Raw genomic sequence first — 12,686 nt, 5'->3', positions numbered from 1 at the left:
TTTCCCTCAGCCTTTCCAGTTCCTGACTACCTCATACCATCCCTGCCTATTAAATAAAATATTTATTATTGTTCACTGTTACACAGTCTCCAGTGCCATTTGAAGGGATCTAAAAAGAGTGCTTCTTTTTTTTCTCCTGACAAGTTCCTGGGCTGGGCAAAAGCCAAATGAGATTCTGTCACAGGGTTGGGCATTCAGATTTATAAAGCTGCAAATATTATCACGCTACTCAGTACCTGAAGGGAACGAAGAGTTTTGGCGGGAAAAATCTGCCTCAGAGTGGGGAGAGTAACACATGTGTGTGTGTGTGTGTCCATCATACTGTCATAGGGTTGCCAGCCTCCAGGTGGGGCCTGGAGAGCTCCCGCTTTTACAACTGATCTCCAGCCGAAAGCGATCCGCTCCCCTGGAGAAAATGGCTGCTTTGAAGGGTGGACTCTATATGGCACTGTACCATGCTGAGGCCCCTCCCCTCCCCAAACACCACCCTCTCCCCGTCCCACCCCCAAAGTCTCCAGGTATTTTCCAGAGCTGGCAACCAGTGTTCCCTCTAAGCTGAGTTAGTGTGAGCTAGCTCACAGTTTTTTAGCCTCCGGCTCACACATTTTCGTCCCAGCTCAGGAAGGACGGCTCCGGAGAAAACTAATTCATTCAGTAGCCAAATCGCTCGCTCACAGCCTGCATGCCAGCAGCTCACAAAGTAGAATTTTTTGCTCACAAGACTCCGCAGCATAGAGGGAACATTGCTTGCGAGCCACCTATCATTTGTTAGGGTTAAATGCTATGAAATGCCAATAGAAACAAGAGGAATCCACAGACACTCCTCAGAGATTTGACACAGGGAGGACATTCCCCGAGTTGGGTTCGACCAACAGTGACACTTTCCTTCCCCTCAAGGCGGTTTGCCCTGGCAGAAAGAGCTCTTCTTGCCTCTGCTGGCATCTTATGCCAAAAGAAGGTGCCACCGTTTGTGGAACAGATCTGTGGGATCCAACCCATTCAGAGGGGTAGTGTGGGCAAGGGCATGAAATTTAGGATCAGATGCCCAGTAAAACCAAACTTCAATTTTTTTTCCTGAGTTTAAACTGTATTCCCCATGGGCTCTCCCTGCCACTCTTAGCAGCTGACTGGGGCCTAGGACCAGTGTTCCCTCTACGCTGAGTTAGTGTGAGCTAGCTCACAGTTTTTTAGCCTCCGTCTCACACACTTTTGTCTTAGCTCAGGAAGGGATGGCTCCAGAGCAAACTGATTTAGGCAGTAGCCGAATCGCTGGCTCACAACTTTCATGCCAGCAGCTCACAAAGTAGAATTTTTGCTCACAAGACCCCACAGCTTAGAGGGAGCATTGCCTAGGACTATAAATGGGGCTGAAGTATACTATTTAAGGTGCTTCTTCCCGGAGGACGTGGTTGCCGTGGCAGCTGTGGAGAAGAGAAGGAATTGGGGTCTTGCCCAAAAGTGCCCACTGTGTTTGTAATGCCCCTGTAAAGATCTATGGTGTGGCCTTCATTTGGAATACTGCGTACAGTTCTGGTCACCGCACCTCAAAAAGGACATTGCAGAGCTGGGAATAGTACAGAGGAGGGCAACCAAGATGATTAGGGGGGTTGGAGCACCTTCCCTTTCAGGAAAGGCTGAAGAGTCTGGGACTTCCCAATTTAGAAAAGAGACGACTAAGCTCCTACTAAGGTGGGGGGGGGAGACATGATAGAGGTTTATAAAATTAGGTGCAAGGTGGAAAGAGCGGACAAGAGAAATGTTTCTTCCACACCCAAAAGACTAGACCTCAAGGGCATCTGATGAAGCTGATGGGAAGTAGGTTCAGGACGGACAAAAGGAAATACTACTTTCCACAGAGAAGTGATTAGAATGCGGAATTCGCTGCCAGAGGAGGTAGTGATGGCCACAGGAATAAACAGCTTTAAAAGGGGATTAGATAGATTCATGGGAGAGAGGTCAATCAATGGCTACTAGCCTCTACATTCTCCTCTACAGTCATGTGCCTCTACATTCATGGTGACTGAGGGGAACCTCCACATTCAGAGGCACTAAGCCTCTGGATCGCAAAACCAGGAAGTTACATCAGGGAAGGCCTCAGCCTCTATGCCCTGTTGTTGGCCCTCGGAGGACATTGTTGGCCCCTGTGTGAGACAGGATGCTGGACTAGATGGACCCTCCCTGGTCTGATCCAGCAGGGCTCTTCTGATGTTCTTATCAGGGGAAGGCCTCGGCCTCCATGCCCTGTTGTTCGCCATCCAGAGGGACTGGCTGGCTATTGTGTGAGACTAGATGCCGCAGTAGATGGACCTTTGTTCTGATCCAGCAAGGCTCGGCCTCAGCCTCTATACCCTGTTTCTGGCTCTCCAGAGGAACTGACTGGCCAGTGTGTGAGAAGGGATGCTGGACTACATTGACTATTGGACTGACCCAGCAGGGCTCTTTGCCCATTGTGTACATACCAGCAAAATCGGGACAGCTGTCTACTTTTTGTTTTAAAAAGGGAGTACTGCATAGATCAATCTGTATCTGTATGTTATCTTATTAATTAAGGAAAAACATCAACTTTTTTCAGTGCTATCTGTTAAGAGGATTTGGGAGCTGGGAAGTATCCTAGTGTCAGCACGGTTGCTAGCCAATCAGTACTGCCCTCAGCCACCTTTTGTTGCTCTGTCTGTGTGTGTGTTTTTAACACGAGCTTATAGAAGAATAGGTACATCTGAAATGAATGCAACAAGCAGTCGCTTTCGAATTGACCCCATCTTTCTGTATTTATGTCCTCTGTCGATGGTCTCACTCTGCCAGTCATCTCCAGTGGAGCTTATGGCTCATGGACTCCGTTTCCGTCGTTCCTATGTTCACAATGTAATGCCCTTGAGACAGAACAGACGGGTTAGAACAGATCCAGCAGGGCTCTTCTTATGTTCTTCTCAGGGGAAGGCCTCGGCCTCCATGCCCTGTTGTTCGCCATCCAGAGGGACTGGTTGGCTATTGTGTGAGACTAGATGCCGCAGTAGATGGACCTTTGTTCTGATCCAGCAAGGCTCTTCTTATGTAGGCCTGGCCTCTATACCCTGTTGTTGGCTCTCCAGAGGAACTGACTGGCCAATGTGTGAGAAGAGATGCTGGACTACATTGACTATTGGACGGACCCAGCAGGGCTCTTCCCATGTTCTTATGAATGCCTCGGCCTCTCTGCCCTGTTGTTGGCCCTCCAGAGGAATTGGTTGGCCCCTGTGTGAGACAAGATGTTGGACTAGATGGACCACTGGTCTGGCCCAGCAGGGCTCTTCTGATATTCTTATCAGGGGAAGGCCTCGGCCTCTCTGCCCTGTTGTTGGCCCTCCAGAGGAACTGGCTGGCCCCTGTGTGAGACGGGAGGCTGGACTAGAGGGACTCTCCCTGGTCTGACCTAGCAGGGCTCTTCTGAGGTTCTTCTCAGGGGAAGGCCTCGGCCTCTCTGCCCTGTTGTTGAACTGGTTGGCCCCTGTGTGAGAGAGGATGCTGGACTAGATTGACTACTGGACTGACCTAGCAGGGCTCTTCTGATGTTATTTTGTCTGCCATTTCCCCTCCCCTCCCCCCCCCCCCGCAGGGCATAGCAGGCACTGACGTGGCGAAGGAAGCCTCGGACATCATCCTGACCGATGACAACTTCTCCAGCATCGTCAAGGCAGTGATGTGGGGCCGCAATGTGTACGACAGCATCTCCAAATTCCTGCAATTCCAGCTCACGGTCAATGTGGTGGCCGTCATCGTGGCCTTCACTGGCGCCTGCATCACACAGGTAGGGGGGCCGTGTTGCCGCGTGCCACACCAGAACAGGAAATGAAAGCTCCTGTGCCACCTGGAAATTAGAAAATCACACGGGGCTTTCATGGGAAGCGTAGGATGCGTCTCAAGGCCCGGGACACGTGGACATGTGGAAGGAAAGATAGATACAGGGGTCATTTTGTGCAGGAGCGCACAGGAGCGGAGCTCCGGCAGTAAAGAGCCCAGGGGGGCGGGCACATGCAACAAGCCCCACCCCCTGCTCCCAGCAGCTCTCGGCCAGAGCAAGAAGCAGTCAGGTAAGTTGCAGAGCCCCCCCCCCAACCCCCCCACCCAAAAAAAACCCAGGGCACAAGACCAAGTCTTATTCAGGTACAAGCTCTCCCTCCTCTGCAAGGACAGATCTGTACGTCCCCCCCTCCCTTGCAATAGCTAGCAATCCAAAACAGTCCAGTGGAGCCTGAGTGGTGGGTGTTGCCTTCTGGCACACTTCCGGTGATGTCAGGGTGTGTGGCCTATGCAAATATGCTTATGAGTTAGCTAATGGGCTCCTGCACCTCTTTTTCTACGAAACGACCCCGGGATAGATATATTACAGGAGAATGAGTGCTTGGGTGGCAGAGAGACTAAATGGGAAAACATAGGTTAGGGTTACCAACTCCACGCTGAGAAATTTCCGGATATATGAAGGGTGGAGCATGGGGTGGTTTTCTTGTTCCAGACACATAGCAAGGGTCAGGATCTGGTCTCTCTTCTTGACTTCAGTGCATAGGCAAGCCTCCCCCCCCTTTCCCTTCACGAAGAAAGAATTAGGGCGTAGAGGCCAGGGTTTTGTCAACCGGCATCGTGTCCAAACTGCGTGGCAAACTGCCTAACAAAAGGAGTCCTAGGAATCTTATTATCAGGGCTGGTTCAAGGTATTTTGTTGCCCCCAGACGAGGTGGTTGCCAGCTCCGGGTTGGGAAATCCCTGGAGATTTGGAGTAGAGCCTGGAGAGGGCAAAATTTGCAGAGGGGGAGGGTCTTCAGTAGGGCATAATGCCATAGGGTCCACCCTCCAAAGCAGGGCATTTTTTGTAGAAAAAGCCCAGCAGGAACTCATTAGCATATTAGGCCACACCCATGACAGCACAGCTCATTAGCATATTAGGCCACACCCCATGTGTTACCAGAAGTGTGGTCATCCAGCCACACCCACCTTTTGCTTCTTATTCTGTTTAACTTGTTTGTTGTCAAAACCCAGGGCTTTTTTTGGAGCAGGTACTCCTTTGCCACACATGCCTACTGTAGCCAATCCTAATGGGTTTCTGCTGTTGGGTGTGGCCTATTATGCTAATGAGTTCCTGCTGGGTGTGGCCAACTTGGGAGCCAGCCGGAACTCCATTCCTGTGCGTTCCTGCCCCAAAATAGCCCTGCTCCAAAGCATCTGTTTTCTCTAAGGGAACTGATCTCTGTCATCTGGAGAGCAGTTGTAGTTCTGGGAGATCTCCAGTCCTCGCCTGGTAGGTGGCAAGCATTCCTTAGGTGGACAGATAAATGTTGAATCCAGCCACCTTTATTTTATGCGTCGTCTCTGGGAGATTGTGAAAAAAGGGAAAAATTATTCCATCCAAGCTCTTCTCAAAAGGACGTGCCTCAGAGCCAGTGAGGGAGCAGGTGGTGGAAAGGGTTTCCCAGGTGATTTTGAATTAGGAAATGTTAGCAGAACGGTCTGGAATTTCTTCCCAGGGCTCCAAATTGACTGGGGTCCGGTTTGGCTTGTGTAGTTGCCTTCAGTTATTAAAAAAAGGTACACGGGCTTAATTTGGTGTAGAGCCAGTTTGGTGTAGTGGTTAAGTGCGCAGACTCTTAATCTGGGAGAACCAGGTTTAGCGTTGCCAGCCTCCAGGTGGGGCCTGGGGATCCCCTGCTTTTCCAACTGGTCCCCAGCTGACAGAGATCAGCTCCCCTGGAGAAAATGGCTGCTTTGAAGGGTGGGCTCTGCGGCCTTGTACCATGCTGAGGCCCCTCCCCTCCCCAAACCCTGCCCTCTCCCGGATCCACTCCCAAAGTCTCCAGGTATTTTCCAACCCAGACCTGGCAACCCTAACCAGGTTTAATTCCCCACTTCTCCACATGCAGCTGCTGGATGACCTTGGGTCAGTCACAAGTTCTCTCAGATTTAGTTTTCTCAGAGCTGTTCTCTCAGGAGCAGTCCTCAAAAGAGCTCTCTCAGCCCCACCTGCCTCCCAGGGTGTCTGTTTTGGGGAGGGGAAGGGAAAGGAGTTTGTAAGCCGTTCTGAGACTCCGAGTGAAGGGCGGGGTATAAATTTCATCTCTTCTTCTCTTCTATACCTAGATTTTAATATCTTGAGGTCTCATTAATATTTTCCTTCTGTAAGGGTCTGACTTTCTGACGTTTTGTTTGTGTTAATCTGACAGAAAACAACAAAATTATTTACAAAAATTAAATGTCAGGTTATTTTTAAAGTGTATTTAAATACACACATGCTTTCTGGCATTATATCCACTCATTACACAACCCATTCATTGCACGAAGCGATACATCTTTGGAAACTGGGTGGAGGAAATAAATCCTCAGGGCACAAATGGAAATACTACTTTACACAGAGAGTGATTACAATGTGTGGAATTCGCTGCCGCAGGATGTAGCAACGGCCACAGGAATAGATAGCTTTCAAAGAGGATTAGATAGATTTCTGGAGGATAAGTCTATCAATGGCTATTAGCCATGGTGGCTGAGGGGAACGTCCACATTCAGAGGCACAAAGACTCTGAATCTCAGATCCAGGAGGCAACATCAGGGTAAGGCCTTGGTCTCTCTGCCCTGTTGTTGGCCCTCCAGAAGAACTGGTTGGCCACTGCATGAGATAGTAGGCTGGACTAAACGGACCCTCACTGGTCTGACCCAGCAGTGCTCTTCTGGTGTTCTCTTATGAAAGGAGTCATCGACTAGAAGTGGAGGCCCATTAATTAGTCTGAGGGCCAAGCTAGACGTTATGGCAGCCATAGGTCCAACTTGTGGCCGCCAATGCCATTTTAGGAGAGAATGTGACCATTTAAAAATTGCAGCGAGGGCTTGGGCCCTGGCAGTAATTTTTTCAAGGACTAAATTCTCCTCTAAAATAGTGTGGGCAGCCATATAGCTACTGTCTAGTTTGACTCCCAGGTGACAGAGAGAAAGAGAACATCTCCTCTGTCATTTTGGAGTAGGGACGTTTCAGAGACAGTTGGAAAAAACGCAGCACTTTTAAAACCAGACTTCACAGCCCTTTTAGGTGCAAAGAATGAAGAAAGATTCCCCGCGCGCCTCAGTTTTCATCAGGCCTTTAGTGGGGTCAGCCTTTCTTCTTTTTTTGTCCTGTCCCAATTCCATTTTCAGGAGTGTGTTAGAGATCTATCCCTTGGGGTTGCCAAGTGGCCTGCGAAAAACCGTCCATCCCCTTTATACCATGAAAAACTTCCACTGTCCATTTCCGCACCTTCAGCCTCTATTAAAGGGACAGGGGATTTTTCTCCAGGCCGGCTGGCAACCATATCTAGCCCTTCCGTCAGTTTTCCTCATGCTTTAGTTATGCACCCTTGTTCTCCGTAGAGCCGTGTTGTGTATTTTAACTTTGGTTAAAACTGTTTTAACAAAAGTTATCTTGGTTTTAATATGCGATTCTTTTTAAGGGCGTGTGTTTTCCTTTGTTTGCCGCTTTGGTGGCCCTTGTAGGGGCAGAAAAAGTGAGATATAAATGCTGAAAAATAAATAAATAAATGAGGTGGGTGATGAGGCCCCACGGGAGGCTATTCATAGCCCATCTGTCCTGGGTAGGGTTGCCAGGTCTGGGTTGGGAAATACCTGGAGACTTTGGGGGTGGATCCGGGAGAGGGAGGGGTTTGGGGAGGGGAGGGGCCTCAGCATGGTACAAGGCCATAGAGAGTCCACCCTTCAAAGCAGCCATTTTCTCCAGGGGAGCTGATCTCTGTCAGCTGGAGATCAGGTACAAAAGCTGGGGATCTCCAGGCCCCAGACCCCACCTGGAGGCTGGCAACCGCATTCCCGGGCCCAAGAGATAGGTTGTGTGTACAAGTTAAGGTTGCCATCCTCCAGGGAAAGCCTGGAGATCTCCCAGAATTACAACGGTTCTCTAGACAACCACAATCGGTTCCCTTGGAGAAAACGGCTGTTTTGGAGGCTGGGCTGTACGGCATTATGCCTTAGTCACGTCCCTCCCCTCCTCAAATTCTGCCCTCTCCAGGCTCCACTTCCACATCTCCAGGAATTTCCCAATCTTGTTTGGGGCAACAAAATACCTTGAACTAGCCCTGATATACATCAAGGTGGGTCGCCGTGTTAGTCTGTCTGTAGCCGTAGAAAAGAGCAAGCGTCCAGGAGCACCTGAAAGACTAACAAAATCGGTGGCAGGGGAGGAGCTTTCGTGAGTCACGGCTCACTTCTTCAGATACCAAAGAGCAAAAGTCCAGTGGCACCTTAAAGACTAACAAAATCTGTGGCGGGGGAGGAGCTTTTGTGAGTCACGGCTCACTTCTTCAGATACCAAAGAGCAAGCGTCCAGGAGCACCTGAAAGACTAACAAAATCTGTGGCAGGGGAGGAGCTTTCGTGAGTCATGGCTCACTTCTTCAGATACCAAAGAGCAAGCGTCCAGGAGCACCTGAAAGACTAACAAAATCTGTGGCAGGGGAGGATCTTTCATGAGTTCTCACTCATGAGCTTTTGTGAGTCACGGCTCACTTCTTCAGATACCAAAGAGCAAGCGTCCAGGAGCACCTGAAAGACTAACAAAATCTGTGGCAGGGGAGGAGCTTTTGTGAGTCACTGGCTCACGTCTTCAATGACTCACGGAAGCTCACACCCTGCCACAAACTTGCGTTGGTCTTTAAGCTGCTCCTGGACTCTTGCTCTTTTCCATGGTCCTGATAATAAGATTCCTAGGGCTCCTTTTGCTAGACTGTTTGCCCCACAGTTTAGACAACAGGCCAGTCGTTAAAACCTTGGCCTCTAAGCCCTAATTCTTTCCTCATGAAGGGAGGGGGAAGGAGGCTTACCTACACACTGAAGTCAACGGGAGTGTCCAGATCACGACCCTTCCTGTGTGCCTGGAACAAGAAAACCTTCTCCCAGAGCTTACTTTTAAAGGTTTTTTTTAAAAAAAAGAAAAAGAAAGAAAACGATTGACATTTCTATTGTGCTTTAATGGCTGCAAACCACTTTGGAAGTACACTCTTTGGCCTGAATAGCTGGGAGTGGAGATGGAACACAATACACGGAACATCCAGTTGATGTACCCTGAACAGCCTCTGAAAAATAAATTGAATGGAAATACTGCCTTATACAGAATTAGTCTGTTTTTCTGTGTAGCCCAGTATCTGTGTTTGCCTCAAAGTACTCTTTATGCGAGATTTTTCAGGTGAGAATAAGTCTTCTACCCACTTGCCAGTTCTCCCTTGCTGCCCAGGGGTGCCAACCAGTGTTCCCTTCTGTTGTGAGAAAAATGTGTGTGTGGCTGCATGTATCTGTGAGTGCATGTTTTACCTGTGCCACCCACATACCCCTCAGTTCGTGTGTCCCCTGAGTGTTGCCTCCTTACCAAAGGCAGAGGTGTAAGCTTGAAAACCGCTCAGCGCTGGCAGAGACACTCAAAGGTCTCTTCTTAAAGTAAAACTTATCTTTATTAAAATAAAAACATTCAAAGTTTTACCTGGCAAGGTGACCAGCAAGACGCTATGCCAGCTTGCCAATACAGTAGAATTCTATCTCCTAAATATTGATAGTAAATACACAGAAAAATAAACATGCAAGCAAAGTCCTATCCCACCCCAAAGCATGCACAGAACGAGAGGCCTCTCGGGCTGACTCCTACTAAGAGCCAGCAAGAGTCTGTTGGATTGGACCAGTATTTATACCACATGATCAAAGAGGTCCCTTAATTTACAGTTGTAAATTAACATTGAGAAGTTGAAATTGTCTTGCAGGAAATTGCGTCCTTGGTCTTACACAACAAAAGTTCACATTCCACAGGATCAATACAGTGTCATTGTTTTCTCCTGGTGTTTCCCAATTATGGTAAATAAACTGTCCTTTTAATGTTATCACTAAGATGAAAGCGGGGAGTGTGAAATCTCTGTATCTCAGGAAGTTAGTTTGCCTTTTGGATTGAAGTCTGTCATTGCCCAGCTGCAGTTTATTGCCCAGGAAACTGGGGGTCTCACACCTGGGGGATTTCCTGGGAATGGAATGTGTGACCTTTGTGTGTGACCAAGAAAGAGATTTGTCTGGAACAGCCTGTTTGCTGTTTTGCTAGCAAAGACAGAGACAGCTGTATAGATTTTATAAACTATTTGGTTCATTTTTAAACCCAAACTTTCTATATTTCTAAAATTTCTTTCCACAACCCCCCATTTTTGGGTTTAAAAGGAACCCAAACAAAATTGTGCCTACCCTTGTTTATTTTTGGAGCATTCCAACATCTTTAAACTGATTTAACACTTTGTCAAGGGTATGAATATTGTTTAATTGTTCTTGATATATTTTTAAGTTGAATTTAAATTTTAAGTTGACCTATAACCACAGGACTTAGGACCATCATTTATTGCTAATGTGTTTAAACGCTTGAGGCACTGCAGATTACTCATGCAGCACATATACAGATAGCTCAGGGGCCATAGAAAGGAAGAATAGGTTCATAAAAGATAAATTGAAGAGATTTGTGAAGCCACAGGTTTAAATTTGTTGGAAGCATTGCCTCTTGCTCATTTACACATTAGGAATAAGCCTAACAGAAAATATAGGTTGATCTTATTTTTGTGATTTTGGTTGGAAGGTTTCCCTGTGTATTATAACCCTCACAGGCTGCAAAGCCTGACTGAAGAAAGTGATTGTGTGACTAAATATATTTTGTTTCTCACTACCCCTTTAAAGGTACTCCATTCTGAAGTCTAGAACTCCCAATCTTTCCCGGCTGATGTGGCTTGCCATGACATTCAACCTGGCGATCAAGTCTGGCTACTGATGTCCAGTATCAAAGCATTTGCTTGTCCATCACTGGGAAAGCATCTTGTGATGTTTCTAGCAACCACTACACCTTCCCTCTAAGCTAGGGTTGCCAAGTCACCGCTAATAGCGGGGGAGAGTTGGTTCCTGCCCGGGGCATTCGCGTGCCCGCGCTGCGATGACATCACCCAGAAGTGACATCATCATGTTGGGCACGTTGCCGGCTGACACTCTAGCGATCAGCCTAGAAACTCTATGGTACCATAGAGTTTTCAGGCTGGTTGCTACAGCGTCAGCCGGCGACGTGCCCGGTGTGATGATGTCACCTCCGGGTGACATCATCGTGCCAGGCACGTCGGCCAAGCGGGACACTTTGGGGTGGGTTTCCCCCCACCGGCCTTTTCCAGACTGGCAGATTAGGGACCCTTTTAGCGAGGGAACCTCCGCCCTCCCGGGGGACCTGACAACCCAACTCTAAGCTGAGTTAGTGTGAGCCAGGTCACGTTTTTTTAGCCTCCAGCTCACTCGTTTTTGTCTTAGCTCAGGAAGGATCACTCCAGAGCAAACTATTTTATGCAGTAGCCAAATCGCTCGCTCATAATTTGAATGCTGGTAGCTCACAAAGTAGAATTTTTGCTCACAAGACTCCACAGCTTAGAGGGAGCATTGGTGCCAACCAGTGTTCCCTCTAAGCTGAGTTAGTGTGAGCCAGCTCAGTTTTTTAGCCTCCGGCTCACAGATTTTTGTCTTAGCTCAGGAAGGACGGCTCCAGAGCAAACTAATTTATGCAGGAGCCAAATCGCTCGCTCACTTTAATGCCAGGAGCTCACCAAGTAGAATATTTGCTCACAGGACTCCACAGCTCAGAGGGAGCCTTGGTGCCAACCTCCAGGTGGGACCTAGGGATTCCCCAGGATTAAAGCTCATCTCCAGACTATAGAGGTCAGTTCCCCTGAACACAATGGATGCTTTGGAGGGGGGACTCTGTGGCCTTGTATACCACTGAGGTCCATGTCCTCCCCAGGCTCCATCCCCAAAACTTCAGGAGTTTCCCAACCTGGAGCTGGCAACCCTGCACCACCCCCCATCCCCCGCTGGAGGCCAGGGGGACCTCGCAACCCCACCCTTTCAGTGCTCCCACAACATAGTTTGTGATCCATTCCTCCCCATGTTGGCATTGAGACTGGTTGTATGCTGGACTGGGAGGGACAGTTGTATAATAGCCAGGGCTCTTTTTTTAGAAAAAGCCCAGCAGGAACTCATTAGCATAATAGTCCACACCCAACAGCATACGCTTATTAGCATATTAGGCCACACCCCCATGCCTTCCCTTGGTTTACCTGGGAGCCCCACTGCTGTGGGGAGCCCGGGCAAGCCGGCCCTCAGACAGGCTGGGGAAGGCACAGGGAGGCATTTAAATGCCACCCTGATCCTTCCAGCCCCCACCCCACCCTCCCGCCTTGGGGTCGCTTGGGGTGGTGGTCGCTCTCGAGGCCTTCCCTCTGTAGCCAGGCACGCAGAGGTTTTGGCTGTAGTGGGCGTGGCCAACTCTGAAGCCAGCCGGAACTCCGTTCTTGTGTGTTCCGGCCCCCCAAATAGCCCTGATAATAGCCATGAAGGGATTTGCCCGGCAGAATCAGTAGATGCAGGGAGGGCCCTCCTCACACCTTTCCCTCCATTGCATGCCTGCAACCCAGCCACCCCCCCACCCCCGGATCCTGATTCACATCACTTGGGCTGAAGGGTATTTGGGATTAAAATATTGGGGATTAAAACGTGGAATTCACTGCCAAAGGGTGTAGCGATGGCCACAGGTATAAACAGCTTTAAACGGGGATTAGATTCACGTAGGGAAAGGTCTGGCAGTAGCTACTAGCTATGTTGACTGAGGAGAAGCTCCATATTCAGAGGCACAAA

At 48.9% G+C, this 12,686-nt stretch overlaps 1 protein-coding gene across 1 annotated transcript in view; it reads left to right on the top strand.

Moving 5' to 3' along the window:
• Nucleotides 1–12,686, top strand: part of LOC107106293 (plasma membrane calcium-transporting ATPase 3-like) — a 126,056-nt gene that overhangs the window by 73,023 nt on the left and 40,347 nt on the right. The window contains 1 exon segment of the mRNA XM_015406421.1: nucleotides 3,593–3,784. Coding sequence (XP_015261907.1) covers nucleotides 3,593–3,784 — 192 coding nt within the window.

This window comes from Gekko japonicus, unplaced genomic scaffold (assembly GCF_001447785.1).
Source record: "Gekko japonicus isolate JY-2015 unplaced genomic scaffold, Gekko_japonicus_V1.1 scaffold3166, whole genome shotgun sequence".
Classification (NCBI taxonomy): Eukaryota; Metazoa; Chordata; class Lepidosauria; order Squamata; family Gekkonidae; genus Gekko; species Gekko japonicus.
This window is presented reverse-complemented; position numbering and strand designations above follow the sequence as displayed.